General features: G+C 34.5%; 2 protein-coding genes across 11 annotated transcripts in view; one reads left to right on the top strand and one right to left on the bottom strand.

The window, feature by feature from the left end:
- Nucleotides 1-4,835, bottom strand: part of LOC138691544 (zinc finger protein 235-like) — a 47,692-nt gene extending 42,857 nt beyond the window's left edge. For 5 of the 8 annotated variants that reach the window (XM_069813590.1, XM_069813589.1, XM_069813587.1 and 2 more), the window contains exons 1-4: nt 4,369-4,492; nt 2,258-2,355; nt 1,559-1,696; nt 383-462 (exon numbers count right to left, since the gene is read on the bottom strand). In XM_069813590.1, the coding sequence (XP_069669691.1) occupies nt 383-462; nt 1,559-1,696; nt 2,258-2,355; nt 4,369-4,378 (326 nt within the window). In that variant the 5' untranslated portion in view covers nt 4,379-4,492. The other 3 variants (XM_069813592.1, XM_069813591.1, XM_069813594.1) reach the window with 3 other exon arrangements.
- The window catches only part of LOC138691545 (uncharacterized), a 126,699-nt gene that overhangs the window by 5,933 nt on the left and 102,582 nt on the right, over nt 1-18,184 (top strand). The window lies entirely within an intron of this gene.

Genomic DNA, 18,184 nt, shown 5'->3' with positions numbered 1-18,184 from the left:
ATTACACCTGCCGGATTATGCCTAAGAAAACAACAGGAACTATATTTCCTGAGTACATTCCAATAGTCAATGAAAATGGTCAGTGAACTGTTCTCCAGTACATGTGAAAAGTTGAAGGCAGGTCTATGCCTTGGTATTATCTCTGACAGCAGCAACATCAGCTCCACTAGTTGGCAGTTGTAGAAGTGGTAAAGTAGCGGTAGGGCAGGTGTTCGTGATAGAGATAGGATATGATATCATTCACGCCATTTATGTCCGCAAGGTAAACTGCAGTTTTCATATAAAAATAATCACGTAGAAACTATAAATATGTTTATGTCGTCATTATTTAAATAAAGGAGTGAAACGAACATCAAAGTATGTACTCCTATAGTTCACTCACCTCTCAGTTATGACTTCATTCTCTTCTGCTGTTACTTCCAGTTTGACCTCCTTCACTTGATCCAACTCACAAAACTCTTCCTGTAGGAGAAGTTCATGTAAAACAGACACATAGGACAACAGTAATACATGAAAATAAATGCGTGGCAGTTTATATACTCCAGAGATTTGAATATAAATCCTACCAATGCAGTATACAATATAAGAATTGTTGGCAGAAACATGATTTGGAAATAAGGACAAAATATTAAAAACGGAATTGATTATATTTTGCTCATGTTCCTTAGCGTATTATTATAGATTATAAATTCAAATCAAGGTACAGATTTGATAAACAGACAGTATTAAATATCTTCGTCATGTTTCAACTTCATTGATGATCAATCAAAGAGGATTATCTGTTCCACCAATAAATAATACAATTTATTTCATCGCGATTTTACGCTATAGGTAAGGAATAATATTGATTCTTACTATTTAACTCTATAGAGGATAGGTTATACAGTTGGAAATGCAGTTAATTTATAATCCTTGCGGTCGACATAATAATGTCTTCTACATATCCATTTCAGATAATTGTTAAGTAGTTTATGCAGACATGCAGGGAAGAACTCTGTCAACTGTGCGCAGGATAATATATCTCTTTCATAGTCTGTCGTTGGTGGAATCTTATTTTTCATATCTTCACAACAAAATTATTTTACAATGAAATAATTTGCTTAATGTGAAACTAACGTAACTACAATAGATCTTTATTCACAACAAAATTCTTAACAGGCAATACTATTTTAGATAAGCTATATCATCATGTTTTGTAGTTATGAACTGTGTTATATACAAGACTGTTCGAACTGAGTTACGATTTTCTGTGGCCAGGTAGAAGAACAAATTATTATCGATTGGTGTAAAGACCTAAAAATGTTAATTTTTGTATTAATTGTAAAAATTATCACTGGCCATGAAAACATGAAGATTAATATGATTCACCGAACACTCAGTTCGCAGTCACCATGCCAAAAATGAGGTGGAAAAGATATAGTAATGACTAAGCTTGAAGAAATTCAAAGAATGAGAGCAACCAATACATTCGCTGGTCACTTTACTGTAGAGCCACATCAGCCAGTAAATAAGATAGAGAGAACTAGCGACCAACAAACTTCACACACACTGCTCTCACCTCAGCTTCACTCTTCAGCACCGGAAAGACAATTGGGACTGCAGTTTCCTCAAATGTCATCTCTGATTTCACGTCATATCCGTGGTCTATACATTCAGTTTTTATTTTCGTGACGTCCAAATCTAATAAATTTCCTTCCTGCAAATAAAGTACAAAATAACTGGACAATACATGATATAAAGTTGTTCACGAAAACCCCCTGACTATTTATAAAGTCCGTCCACAATATTATTAACACTGATGTAAACGAACTCACATGTACCTATTCGAAAAAAACAATAGTAAAATAGTTTATCTGAAAACTCTCGTAACGCAGCATATACCAGTAAAAGAATATATTTTTTTGTATGATATCATGGTGCCGACATGATCACAAGAAACCACAATGCAACATAAAGGTTAATGTTATTCTAAGAGAGCGATAATTGATTTAGTTTTCAATAACTTAAACGTTCTTCCAAAGAACTTCAAGACTTTTGTGCTTGTAATATATTTCCTGAATGTAAGTACTCATATGAATTTGTGACAATACGTGTTTAATTTGAAATAAAATTCCGTTTGGAACTTCACGTTCATAACTTTCAACTTTTTTTAGTTGTGTTTCATCTCGTGCAAGAAAAACAATTAATTACAAAGGAATGCGCTCCCTAGTTATAAATGGGGCATTTAGATAATAAATAGTAATTGCTCTCAATATACCTCAGATAAAGGCCTCTTCTCTTCTATATCTGCGATACCACTTGTATGTATACCCATTGGGTCGGACCCAGGTTCCATCTTGATCACGTCCATTACGACTGAAGGAGAACATTAAGTAACATAAGTTAATATGCAGAATGTAAAATACTCAGATAGACTTACTAGCTTGGCAATAATAAGTCCACATCTGCGCAGTGTGTGTATTTCTGTGCGCGCCACAACACACAAAAGTTACCACAAAAATACAAACGAATGTGTACATCAGCACAGATGAGCATGTGATACTAGGGACAAGATACAGTGGTTGTGTAACAAATAAAGTCGATGATTTCACGGTAATGTTTGTCTCTAAGTTCTATAAATGATTCGTTCCACTGGATTCGTTCGGGCGTTTTCAACAAAATGGAGATGTCTGCTAAATAGTATCGGACGAGTGGAGTAGGAAATAGACGAAGTGAAAAAAGGAAACAAAAGACATGAAAGACACAGCGTAGAACAATGGAAGATAAGTCTATGAGTCGCTTAAATTATGTAAAGTGTAAGGATATAGTGTAAAGGTATTAAATTAATTAGTCAAGTGATGTAAATAGCAAAGTGAGCCAGGTGTATGAATTAGTCATGTTACATGTCAGTAAGGACTAAGAATTAGGAGAGTTAGGAAAATATAGCATCAGGAGGGAAAGAGAACAAGTAAGAGATAGAAATGTAGCCTAATGAAAAGAATGTATCATGAAGGCAGAGAGAGAATAACTAGTAAAAAACACGGTAGGAGTAGAGAAATTAGTTTCGGATAAGTTTCAGAACGATATATACAGTGTGTAATTTCTATTAATTGTGAAGCTTGGGCACGCCAAGATGGAGTATATTACTGGCCACTGAACGAATATTGCAGACTGTTCTTCTTCCTGGCAGTACGATCTACTTCCACTAGATGGCTTCCCGACACGAGTAGCTGGGTTGCCAATTCATGCAAACGAAATGATACCAAACGTGAAGAATGTTGCTACAGGTGGAAGGTTAGGTTAGGTTTTATTAGGTGTGTAGTATCATTACTATGTTGGCGACACTGAAACCCACTATGAAATTAACGAAATATGGCTGCAGTCTTCATTCACAGACGACGATTTTCGTATATAAGTAAAGTACCTATTTAGGGCGGGTTGGGTGGGCCCACAGCTCTCCAAGTGATTACATCTATTTGTACAAATGAATACTTTCATTTTGCAGTTTATTTCAGCGATTTTGAAAAAGGTAAGAAGTGGCGTTCCTGTAATTCACAATTACCCTTCCATAATTAAATCACATTCTACAACTATCACAAAATACTCCCTGACCAACTTTCCTACGACACGCACCACAGATTCCACTCAAATCACACACCTTAGCACACATGTCGCTGAGACAATAATTCACGGAAACAATTAGGCCTACCTAAGTAAGTAATTTGACCATATAATATGCATTCTCTATCAACATTCAGATACAGTACTGCTTATAATTATTAATGTGGAAGGTAGTATTCATAAGACCCAAGTTCCATATACAAATACTGTAAAAAGAATGTCACAATACAACATACAATCGGTAAGCAAGAATCGACTGTATGCCATACGAGATAAGTGAAAATATGTGCCGAAATACATTATACATAATACTACGCAAAGAAAGAAATACATGTCTCTAGTGCAAGCCGATATAGAGCACAATGGATATAAAGCCATGAAGAAAGTTTGTGGATGCCGTTTACTCCGAACTTTTTGCGGAATACAATGCAACGGTATATTGCCCACTGTGCACTGAAATATTTACATTTACTTACCTGCTTTGGGCCGTAAATCTTAATTACGACGTAAGACCAAAATTAGCACAGAATAATTAGCTCTATACAGCAAATATATAGAGGCCTAAAAGAATATTCTTGAAAGGATAACTAAGCTAGCTGGATAGCAATTCACATAGAAGACCGTGACACGTAGGTTTCTGGATTACCTATGCCCAGTAATGTGAACATTATAAACTGTATATAAATTCATCCTACCTAAGTATTTACTAAGCCTCTAGGACGATTATCGGGATGACCCATAAAAGAAATGGACCAAGGACCTACACACCTTTACCCATAGAGATTCCGTTGATATTGCAAAGAATTTTCGACAAAGATGCACTCGCTTAGCTTCGCGCATTACAACCGTTACACGAGCGACGTTACCCCACTTTATTCGCACAGGGGACTTTACAGTTCCGACTTACAAATCCAGGTGTTTGTTCTGGCAGTCTTAGGTAGCCTTCGAACATCACACTTGTCATATGAGCGAGTTTACTGGACTCCACTAGCACTGTGAAAGAACAATGTCCAACTAACATGTTTCGGCGTTTGTACGTGTGATCCTTAAGCCAATTTCTGTAATGCCTCACTCTCCACCGTTCATGTGCTAGGTATTAGCTTACGTCCATTTCCGGCTTTTCACCTTCAAAATTACTTTCAGTGGAGGAACGAAACCAGAGAGAGAAAAGTGGCTAACAGGCTTGGAGATCACATATTCAGTTTCTCTCAACCCCAAACTCCTTTGCAAGCACATCTTCTCCCGTGCATTTTAAAGCTTTAACCTCCCGTTTCCCTCTCCTTCAACGAAATTCGTCCACGGCTGTATATAAATTCTGCCCAAAACGTGAAGTTTTACTTCGCAGTATTGGCACTCTTGAATCGCATCTCTCTCTCCTTCTAATTAACATGAGAAATGGATGTTCAGGCGAAAGAAAAACTTCTTTTAATAAAATGTGTCTTTAATTTTACCATTATTATGTCGAAATAGTATGCTGCATTCGGCTGTAAATCAGGAGTGGATGCACATTTTGAATAAGGAGATTCTTCTGATTGTTCGGTTTTAGTTTAAGTTTGCCATTAGCAGTAGAAGCAGAGAATAGTGCATAGGGGTACGATTTTGAGAGTTTCTGTCTGTTCTTATAGGAAAGTTCTCAGTTCAAACTTGCTCCACAGCTTGCTATAATGTGACTCACACCTTAAGCCACAGTCGCATTTCTCGCATTTTGCTAGTCGACTTCCAAAAATGCAACAAACTTTGAATGTAAATGTGCAAAAATGCGACATCCACATTGGACTTCAGAAACGAAGATGGAAATGGAGAAAATGAAATCAGAGATGTGTTTCAACTAATCAGTTCTGGAGAATTTGAATGTAAATGAAATGCTAATGGCAGGGCAGTGTTCAAGAAGATATTGAGCAATAGTTGTTCAGGAATGGATTTCAAAAATTGCTACAGTTCATTTAAGTTAACAAGTCAAGTAAAAAATTTCTTCTAATTGACTTATATACAGTAATTCCATCGTATATCGTAAACTGTGAGCGAGGATTTAGTTGCATAAATCTTGTAAAAACTGTAATTAGAAACCGTCTTTGAGTAAAAAGAGTTAGCACTCTGCTAATAATAAATCTTGAAGAGCCTACTGGTGAGGAATTTGAATGTTTAGAATGCGCATAAAATAACGTATGTTAATGTGATGTAAATTCAGCAGTAATCGATTCTAAACACACCTACGTCTAATGATTTACTTGCATAAGCACATCTAGAGTGTGGTAAGATGGACTTATAGTAATATAACTCCAAGAAACAAGTGACATTTATTTTTGTTTCTATAGATGTTATTAATTTAATCTTTTTTGTACAATTAATTAGAATATTTTACAAGATTTTCGCATTTTGCACAAATATAATTTTTCATTTGTGGATTTTTGCGACAATTATTTATTTTCGAGCTTAAAGCGTGTGTGAGAGTATTACGGCCATGTATTGTGGGTCCCTATCACCACGGCATGGAGCGTCCTCAGGTTGCGGATAGAGGAGACGGCCTCCAGATATGGAGGGTAGCTGTGAATATATTGAATAAGCAGTCGTGGACAGCCGATAAGGGGTGGTCCTCGAGCTTGGGGGTTGGGCGAAGGGCTAACAACCCATCACCGTAAAAAAACAGCTTGTTACGAATCCCTACAATAAGCCTCGGAATAGGACTGATTCTCTGGCACCACCACAGCAAAGGAATGTTTTGAGATTTGGCACTTGGAACGTAACTAGTCTTTATAGAACAGGAGGGGTAACATTAGTAGCAAAAGAACTAGCTAAATATAGAATAGACTTCGTGGGAGTACAAGAGGTTAGGTTAGATGGGAATGGCATATCACAAATAGGAGATTACTTGTTGTATTATGGGGAAGGAAACAATAATCACCAATTAGGAACAGGATTCTTTGTTCATAAAAGAATAAAATCAGCAGTAAAAAAGGTCGAATTTATCAGTGACAGGTTATCATATTTAGTACTTAAGGGTAGATGGTGCGACATCATAGTTATAAATGCTCACGCCCCTACAGAAGAGAAAGACGACCATATAAAGGATAGCTTCTATGAGGAATTGGAACATACTTTTGATCAGTTACCTAAATATCACATGAAAATTTTATTGGGGGATTTCAACGCTAAAGTAGGACAGGAGGATATTTTTAGACCAACTATTGGAAAAGAGAGCCTACACGCAATTAGTAGCGACAATGGAGTTAGATTAGTCAACTTTGACACATCGAAAAATTTAATTGTCAAAAGTACAACATTCCCCCATAAGGATATACATAAATATACTTGGACTTCTCCAGATGGATTGACACACAACCAAATAGATCACATCTTAATATATAAACGGAGACATACTAGTAGAGTAGACATTCGAACTTTCAGGGGTGCAGACTGTAAATCTGACAATTATTTGGTAATTGGAGAATTAAGAGAAAGACTATCAGTAGCCAAGCGAGTAGAGCAACAAGTTAATATTACTAAATTCAATATTTTGAAATTAAAGGAAGAGGAAACTAAGCAAAATTATCAGGTCGAAATTTCGAATAGATTTGCCACTTTAGAAAGTTCCGACGAAGTTGAGAAAGAATTAGATGTTAATAGCGTGTGGGAAACTATCAGAGATAGTATCAAAATTGCAGCTGAGCAGAGCATAGGTTATTATGAAACTAAGAAAAAGAAACCGTGGTTTGATGAAGATTGTTGCATGGTAGTAGAATGAAGGAAACAGGCAACATTGAAATTCTTACAGGATCCAGTTGAGGAGAAGAGAGATAATTATTTCAATGAAAGACGGGAAGCCAGTCGTACACTTAGGAATAAAAATAGAGCTTACTTGAAGGAAAAACTGAATGAGGTAGAAACAAATAGTAGGAATAAAAATATTCGAGATTTATATAAGGGTATAAAGGAATTTAGGAACGGATATCAGCCAAAGGTAAACGTGATCAAGGATGAGAATGGTGACTTGCTTGCAGACTCTCCATCAACCCTAAACAGATGGAAAAACTATTTTGCGCAACTACTAAATGTACATAGGCCAAATAGAAATGATCGGGACGAAATTGAAATACAAACTTCTGAGCCATTTATACCCGAACCCACGCTTTCAGAAGTCGAAATTGCGATAGAAAATCTGAAAAAGTACAAGTCTCCAGGTATCGATCAAATTCCAGCAGAATTAATACAAGAGGGTGGAAGTGCATTATATAGCGAAATTTATAAACTTGTACTTGCTATTTGGGTAAGGGAAATTGTACCAGAACAATGGAAGGAGTCCATAATTGTACCTATTTTTAAAAAGGGGGACAAAACTAACTGTGGTAACTTTCGAGGAATATCACTTTTGTTGACGTCGTACAAAATTTTGTCCAATATCCTTTTGAGAAGATTAACTCCGTACGTAGATGAAATTATTGGGGATCATCAGTGCGGTTTTAGGCGTAATAGATCGACTATTGATAAGATTTTTTGTATTCGACAGATAATGGAGAAAAATGGGAGTGTAAGGGTACAGTACATCAGTTATTCATAGACTTCAAAAAAGCATATGACTCGGTTAAGAGGGAAGTATTATATGATATTCTTATTGAATTTGGTATTCCCAAGAAACTAGTTCTATTAATTAAAATGTGTCTCAGTGAAACATACAGCAGAGTCCGTGTAGGTCAATTTCTATCTGATGCTTTTCCAATTCACTGCGGGCTAAAGCAGGGATATGCACTATCACCTTTACTTTTTAACTTTGCTTTAGAATATGAAGAGCACAGGAAAAGAACGTGCTTTGTCCACTTTATCAAATTTTTCAGGAGAGCAATTTCAAAGTTTGAAACCAAATTCCATGGATACTAACGGAGATATTAATGAACACTTAAGTCAGTATGAAAGAACAGGTTATCTGAATGAATTTGAATTTAAGTTAGCATCCTTATTTTTTGGAAATTGTAGTTTTATTGACATTTACGTAAAGTAATGTCATAAGTTACAGGGAAAAAACGTGCTTCTTATGTACGGAGGAATTAATTTTAGATTAAATATTACAAGTAAAGCTGTTTTCTTCCGGAAACGTGTTTGTATGTGTGTTTGTGCGTATTGTGTGTATAGAAATTTTGAATTCAGAATTTCAAAATCACGGGATTGACAAACCTTTAAATGATAACATAACGTTAAACATTTTCTATTTCCTTTTTAAACTTTTTCTGTAATGAAGTGGAGTGGGGTATAATAATAATAATAATAATAATAATAATAATAATAATAATAATAATAATAATAATCACTTTTGTCACAAAATGCGCAGGGCCTCATAAGAATAAAACAAGATCAATTCTGTCCCAAAACACACAAGGTATAATAATAATTAAGATCACTTTTGGCTCAAAATACACATGAACTAATAATAATAAAAATCACTTTTGTCCCAAAATGCACAAAGACTAATAATAATAATAATAATAATAATAATAATAATAATAATAATAATAATAAAGATCACTTTTGTGCAATTTTGTCCAAAAATGCACAGGACATAATAATAATAATAATAATAATAATAATAATAATAATAATAATAATAATGCTCACTTTTGACTCAAAATGCACAGCAGCCTAATAATAATAATAATAATAATAATAATAATAATAACAATGATCACTTTTGTTCCAAACTGCACAGGACCTAATAACAATAAAAATCACTTTTGTCCCAAAATGCAGAGCCCAGTCTAGTGTGGAAGGTTTGTGTAAAACACTCTATATTCGTGTCCACGAAATTCCTTCAAAATCTGGAGGTCCTAAAATACTTTTCCTTCGATATTACCAGAGAAGTTTCTTTGTTAGAAATAATGTTACCGATATTTAAATTATTAGCAGATATAAAATAAATTATTCAAAATAATTTGTGTTTTGCCTCTGTAAGCAGGACATGGGTATTCTTCAGATTGCTGCTCTCGAAATCGCAGTGAAGCTCTCACCACCGATGAAATCCTAGTTCCATTACACATATCACGATGTTGAATGGGGTGAGGGTGTTCTTTTGTGATGATTACCCCTCTGATGGGCCTTGTAAGAAATGAGTATTTCCTCAAATATTTCTTCTGCAGAAATGACTCCCAACTTCCCATCATATCTTGATTGAACACCACAACATCAAAAGGCGTAGGTTTACTTCGAGCTTGTACCATGATCCGCACCCAACCCATTGGAAGTTCTGTTACTGCTTTTGTATTAGTTAGTCCTATATTTTATTACATTCCATAAACGAATGTTTCATTCTGTTCATAAGTTTCAATTCATTCACAAGATAATTAAGATACTTCAGAACAATATAATTCTTTCTCTGGCCTGAACATGAATCACAAAAATTTTCAACATATCCGCTTTGTTGTCCATTATTCCTGTCACAAAGTGATTTAAAAAGGATACGACTTCATTGGCTCCTTTTCTACCATTATCTTCAGTACAACTACAAAACACTGAAGTTTCATCTGAAATTTGATGAATATTGAAAGAGTAAACAGATAATTGCCTTCTGTAATACTAATAGACATCATTGATACTAATGTACGGTAAGCATACATTTTTTTCGTAGTCCATGAATATTGCTTCTGTTTTTTCAAACTTCCGACTTCTTAAACGAGCATTCCTCTTTCTGGTATAAAATATTTCAACTTTGAGTTTATGGACCTTGTTGTTACTGGTGATCTTATTAATTTATTCCAAAACTTGTTTCTTCATGTTGCCATCTAAATTATTTTCAGTCAGTCTTGCATTCAGCACTTCCATCTCAGCTGTGTACTTATCACATGCATGTATCACTCCTTGGATATCCAAATGCTATATTGAATTTGGTGTTAAACATTATTCTGTATGTTTCATATGAAATTATTAAATTTTGGTATTTTTTCTTGAACATTTCATACATCTTTTTCACTGATAGTTTTTCTGGGAGATACAATTTATTGGTCCTTCCATTGCTGTAATGACTGATCGCTTTCGATAAACTGGAATTATTGTAATGAGCCCAGTCATATGTAATGATTGTTGATTCCAGTCTTCTAAATCATTAAATTGCCTTATAATACTTGATCTTTCTTCAGCACTTACCTCCTCGAAACACTTTAACTAACAGTTGCAGTCTTCTCCTACTTCATGTGATTGAACCCTTAATTTCTTCATGACTGTAGTCATTCTCCCTCGTACTTTCTTTTTCTTAACACTGTTAGAAGTCGAAGGTCTCTGAGTTCCATCCTCAGATGAAGTACTCAACATTCAATAATATAATATTATTTAATAATAATATTAAAATTGAAGTGACAAATTTACAACACTTATACTTCTAAACTGAATTTCTCAAACTAAAAAGATTTATACTAGTACATAAAGTTTATGCAGCAAGAACGAATTTTCTCATTATAACAATAATGAAAAACAATGGAATATTATTTTTACTCCAATTCCCTTCTTCCTGCTATAACATGCATGCCAATCCGTAAGGAAACTAAAAATTAAATCACAGAAACAGTGGACAGAGCACATTATTTCCCTGTAGTGAGAGGACTTAGCACGTTCTTTCACTGTACGCCAAATCTAAAATCTCTTGTAGCACTTCGACTATTCACATTATCACAATGGTCGATTAATAACTTTAAACTACATGGAATCCTGCATCTCATAGTATGCATAACTCATTTTTGAAAAAAAGTGGACAAAGCACGTTCTTTTCCTGTGCTCTTCATATGCCATTAGGAAAGTTAAGGATAACAGGCAGGGTTTGGAATTGAACGGGTTACATCAGCTTCTTGTCTATGCGGATGACGTGAATATGTTAGGACAAAATACACAAACGATTAGGGAAAACACGGAAGTTTTACTTGAAGCAAGTAAAGCAATCGGTTTGGAAGTAAATCCCGAAAAGACAAAGTATATGATTATGTCTCGTGACCAGAATATTGTACGAAATGGAAATATAAAAATTGGAGATTTATCCTTCGAAGAGGTGGAAAAATTCAAATATCTTGGAGCAACAGTAACAAATATAAATGATACTCGGGAGGAAATTAAACGCAGAATAAATATGGGAAATGCGTGTTATTATTCGGTTGAGAAGCTCTTATCATCCAGTCTGCTGTCCAAAAATCTGAAAGTTAGAATTTATAAAACAGTTATATTACCGGTTCTTCTGTATGGTTGTGAAACTTGGACTCTCACTCTGAGAGAGGAACATAGGTTAAGGGTATTTGAGAATAAGATGCTTAGAAAAATATTTGGGGCTAAGCGGGATGAAGTTACAGGAGAATGGAGAAAGTTACACAACGCAGAACTGCACGCATTGTATTCTTCACCTGACATAATTAGGAACATTAAATCCAGACGTTTGAGATGGGCAGGGCATGTAGCACGTATGGGCGAATCCAGAAATGCATATAGAGTGTTAGTTGGGAGACCGGAGGGAAGAAGACCTTTAGGGAGACCGAGACGTAGACGGGAGGATAATATTAAAATGGATTTGAGGGAGGTGGGATATGATGATAGAGACTGTATTAATCTTGCACAGGATAGGGACCGATGGCGGGCTTATGTGAGGGCGGCAATGAACCTTCGGGTTCCTTAAAAGCCATTTGTATGTAAGTAAGTATGTAAATCTTGAAACGAGATAACGCATTATAAAAACAATGAATTTATTACAATTCTTTTTGAAAATTACATGCCGCCACTGATGGACCTTTGACGTCCAGAGAAGGTAAATAACTCTACGCGGAAGTTGATCATCCCCAATAGAAGTGGAGTGAGGTTGACGTCATATTTTCCATACTTACGAGTTCTGCAGGCCTGATCTAAACACAACAGTGCATCTATAGCGATACACGAAAAAATACATTCAGGAGAGGCTAATATCTCTACCATAGGCAACTTTCGAACCTAATACCATAGCCTCGCGCAATTTCCAAGCTTGCCACAATTGAGTTCATTATTTCTTATCTAACTGAAATAAATTCGAGATAGAAGTTTACTTTAAAATTAAATGCAATAAGCCTACGTCGAAAATATTGTGTAACACAAAGGAAATAATTCCTATGTTTTTGGCATCATCTATAAACAATTCAGTGTTGACCATTGTTGTACTTTGCACGTGTAAAGTTACGAAATTAAATTGATGCCCTATTGTTATGAAAACCCATTACAATTCACAGCAGGAGATTTTAATCATATTTTAATATAAATACTATGAGGAGAGAAATTTAATTTTTCTACTCAAGAGGATGAAGTACCATTCAATTTGAACTTACACAATTGAGAGGAGTTATTTACTTTGTAGCCTACGTTAGAAGTTACCATGACAACGATATAATTGAATATACGGAAGTTAATAACGTTTCCTTAATGCTTGGATTGTTTTCAGACCTCTGTTTATGTGGAATGGCGCAATTGCGAATGAATTTAAAGAAAATCTGATTTAAGATGCTTTGTTTCGATTCATCTTACAGAAGTACAAGAAAACTTAATTCTCATTTAGAAGAAACTAAAAGTTCCATTGCTCAGTTTTGCACTGTACGACACGACGTTCGTATTAAAGCAATTACTTCTACACAGGAGTTTGTTGGAAACAACTTGTATGGTATTACATCACTCTTCGCCTAATAATGAAGGTTATTGTTTAAAATGTAAAATGTATTTATGTTGGGTTTCCATGGGGCATGAAACGCTTGTGTTCAGTGTTGCCAACAGTTCATAGAATCCTGCTAGATGTCTTTCGAAAACCCTCGATTTTCTAACAAATATCTCTAGATTTTAATGTGTACTTATTACCACAGTCTAATACTTACAGTCGCGCAACTTCAACACTTTTTTTGCCAACATTCGCGACACTAGCGCCCAAGCGGCAGGCAAGGCACTGGTAATAGGGTTGATACAATCTCGTTCAGCCAGCACGTGCTTTAAAGGGATGCGAGATGTTATAAACGTTTTAATCATGCGTCGGAATAAAGGCAATGTGTGCAATGACGAAAATTGCAGCAACAACAAGTTTAAATCTCCGAATTTGTCGTTCTTCAGATTTCCTAAAGACCAAGAGAAAATCATAAATCAGTCATAACCAATAATCCACGTTGTAGGCAGTCTACGTATTGTGTTCTATAATTGAATTAACCGTCCACGTACGAACAATTATATTATTTCAAAGCATGATACGTGATCAGGGCCAAGATTCAGTTGTAAGGAGCAGAAAGAATTACGTTTATTCCCAGCTTCTGAAACTTGTAGATTAACTGCGTGTGAAATTCTTCTAGGATTCTAAAGTAAAATTAATAAGAACATATACACTTACTGTATAGCATAAAAATATAAAATAAATTACGCAAAACCCGTTTCCTGATGTGTTATCATATGTCGTGTGCACACTGTTAACTTGCCTGCCGCTAGAGGGCTACTGTCACGCCAGCTGTCAAATGGCATATTTTATACGTGTGAGTTGCGTGACTGTAAGTATTAGACTGTGTTATTACTTATTATTGTTCAATTTTACATTAATAATAATAATAATAATAATAATAATAATAATAATAATAATAATAATAATAATGATCAAGATAGAGCATCCACCCACCAATGTAACGAATATTGCACACTTCATTCCCAATGTGACGCTATAAAGAAATTTTGAACACTTCTATCACAGCTGCAACATATTTCAATTCTTATTGCACTATATATATATATATATATATATATATATATATATATATATATATATATATATATATAGGCCCCGGATTTTTATGTAATGTGAAAGTGCGAAATATGTACATAAAAATGTAGTAAATATCAGGGAAATATGTAATTAAATATGTAGTATTAGTAAAATTTGTAATTTAAAATCACTATTTCTTAATTAAATTCACAAAAATGTCGTCACAATTTAACTGCTCAGTTGAAGCAACACCACCTACATACAGGCCTAAGCATTGCTCTTGAGAACATAAAAATGGCGGACAGAGAAGGCAATGTGTTTGTTGTGTAGCTTCAAGGCTCGTATACAGGACCAGCCTTGGTGTAGCTTTCGATCTTGTTTAGTTATCCTGTATGAATTAATTTGTTTTGTTGATCTGTTTTGCAATTAGTGTGAATTGAAAGTAATTTCAGTATGTTTAAAAGTGCTGTGTTCCAAACTGCAAAGAAAAGTACGATTCTACAAATAAAGTACACATGTTCAAGTTTCCATCTGACAAAATTCTAAAGAACAAATGGCTTCGAGCAATAAAACGGGATAATTTTACTCCAACAAAACATTCTGTGGTATGTATATTATAGTTTAGTAATATATTTTATAACATAGGCTATGTAGTGTAACTTCCTGTTAAAGCACCTGATACAGTATCATTAATGTTGGAATTGTTGACTGTACAGGTTAAGTGAAAGTGTGTCGTAGAAGATAGCTTCATTTTATTGCAGTCAGTTGATTCTGTAAATCGATCACAATACTCAACTATATACGTGGGTTGTGCTAAAATTATATATATTTATACGCACACAACATAGTCTGTTAATTACCGGCAAGAATTTACTGAGGTTTTGTTGATACTGAATTGAAATTTTTAGTATCATAGGGGTTTTGTTTAATTTTAAATTCTATAAATGTCATATAATTTTTGTACCAATCACCCAGCATTTTTGACCAGGAGTTCACTCTGATTATTTGTTATAGGCCTATAACTCTCGTTATTTAACCCTTGTTTTTACCTCTGTTGGTATTTTTCCAGAAAAGCTACACCAAAGATGGCATAGTTTTGTTTTGTTTCACTGGTTTCTGGGACATGTATCGGAAAACACGTGATTTTAGTTTGCAACCACAATTACTTTCAACATAGAGATCGTTAGGTAGGCCTACTTACTTGTATATTGTAATGCATTGTTTTTGACCCCCCCCCCCTACTTGTAACATATACAACACTCCAGAGGTCCAGGATGCAATATTAGGGAAACTAACCATTCCCCTAATAATTCGCCCTGGACCTCTTCCATACTTAGTATGTTGGTAATTTCAAATCTGTAACAAGCGGTGATGGCTTACAACATTGATGGCCTATGTTAGAATATAGTACATTATCGATACCAGTAAGTATCAGACTATTTTTATGCTGAAAGTATTTGTGGCTGCAAACTAAAACCATGGGTTTTTCATTATGTACTATATCTTATAGAAGGCAATGAAACAAAAATAAATTGTGCCACCTTCGGTGTAGCTTTTGTAGAGAATTACTGTTGAATAGGAAAAATACAATAAATGTTTTATAATAACCTGTTGTTTCATCGAAATAACCAGTGAAGTTTCTTAGAAGTACAGGCTTATGAAATATAATCAGAAAATTAATATAGGCCTTACTTACATACTTACAAATGGCTTTTAAGGAACCCGAAGGGTATCTTGGGTATTAAATAACTCTTTTAACATACTCAAGAGCATTGCTAATTTCATCCAAATTGCTGTTTTAGGAATATTATTATCTGCATCACTCTCTACTTCTACATCGTAACTGTACAACTTCTAAATTTTCATTAATTACTACTATGTTATAACAGGTGCCGGAGAGAATTCAGTATTTGCAAATATGATACTGTTATACAGTCCAGAACTCTGGAATATTCAACAATTCTATTTTAGTTTTTAGTATAGTGAAATCTACAAATGATACTTGTTCCTGATGGGATATAAATTCTGCTGTAGAAGTTCCAATTGCTGTCAGAAGATTTGCATTGTCTAACCTCAACCGCTTTACATCCAGGCCTTCTCTCTGTGAACTTGTAGAACTTAACTTATATAGGCCTATGTAGGACAATTGGCAGAATTGATGGCACACTTCCTGGTACTAATCTTGGTGTTTTCAGTGGTACAGTTATTTCTTGGCCATTTGCACAGTTAAATATTGTACTATTCCTGATGTGTTTATCGTGAAAGTGCAATTCACAAACCTGCAATTTAATAGAAATATTTAGGCCTAGGCCTATATAAACATTGGAGATTTATCCTTCGAAGGGGTGGAAAAATTCAAATATCTTGGAGCAACAGTAACAAATATAAATGACACTCTGGAGGAAATTAAACGCAGAATAAATATGGGAAATGCGTGTTATTATTCGGTTGAGAAGCTCTTATCATCCAGTCTGCTGTCCAAAAATCTGAAAGTTAGAATTTATAAAACAGTTATATTACCGGTTCTTCTATATGGTTGTGAAACTTGGACTCTCACTCTGAGAGAGGAACATAGGTTAAGGGTGTTTGAGAATAAGGTGCTTAGGAAAATATTTGGGGCTAAGCGGGATGAAGTTACAGGAGAATGGAGAAAGTTACACAACACAGAACTGCACGCATTGTATTCTTCACCTGACATAATTAGGAACTTGAAATCCAGACGTTTGAGATGGGCAGGGCATGTAGCACATATGGGCGAATCCAGAAATGCATATAGAGTGTTAGTTGGGAGACCGGAGGGAAAAAGACCTTTAGGGAGGCCGAGACGTAGATGGGAGGATAATATTAAAATGGATTTGAGGGAGGTGGGGTATGATGATAGAGACTGGCTTAATCTTGCACAGGATAGGGACCGATGGCGGGCTTATGTGAGGGCGGCAATGAACCTTCGGGTTCCTTAAAAGCCATTTGTAAGTAAGTATTATTATTACTACTATTACTACTACTACTATTATTAATACTACTATTATTACTACTACTACTGTTATTACTACTACTATTACTACTATTATTATTATTATTACTATTATTACTACTACTATTATTAATACTGCTATTACTACTACTGCTATTACTACTATTATTATAACTATTATTATTATTATTACTACTACTACTACTACTATTACTATTACTACTAATAATACTACTATTACTACTTCTACTACTATTATTATTATTACTATTACTACTACTACTATTATTAATACTACTACTACTACTACTACTACTAATATTATTATTATTATTATTACTACTACTACTATTATTAATACTACTATTACTACTACTACTATTACTACTATTATTATAACTATTATTATTACTACTACTACTACTACTACTACTACTATTACTATTACTACTAATAATACTACTATTACTACTTCTACTACTATTATTATTATTACTATTACTACTACTACTATTATTAATACTACTACTACTACTACTACTACTACTACTACTAATATTATTATTATTATTACTACTACTACTATTATTAATACTACTATTACTACTACTACTACTATTATTATTACTACTGCTACTACTACGACTGCTACTACTACTACTACTACTACTGCTACTACTACCAGGGGGGTTTAACTCAAATGATAGAAATTGGATGCTCATAGATGTTCCATAGTTTGCCGCATGTGGTCAGGACAGCGCTGGCTGTATATCGATCACAGAGTTTGTAAAATTAGCAGTGCAAAACTCTTTGGTTTCGAAAGTTCTTTGGTTATAAGTTTTGCCAATATGACAGTTTTAAACAGATATTATTAATATCCATTATTTACAGAATGTGTCAGT

Source organism: Periplaneta americana, chromosome 16 (genome assembly GCF_040183065.1).
Source record: "Periplaneta americana isolate PAMFEO1 chromosome 16, P.americana_PAMFEO1_priV1, whole genome shotgun sequence".
NCBI classification, from domain to species: Eukaryota; Metazoa; Arthropoda; class Insecta; order Blattodea; family Blattidae; genus Periplaneta; species Periplaneta americana.
The sequence above is the reverse complement of the archived record's forward strand: the minus strand, read 5'-3'. Positions and strand labels throughout refer to the sequence as shown.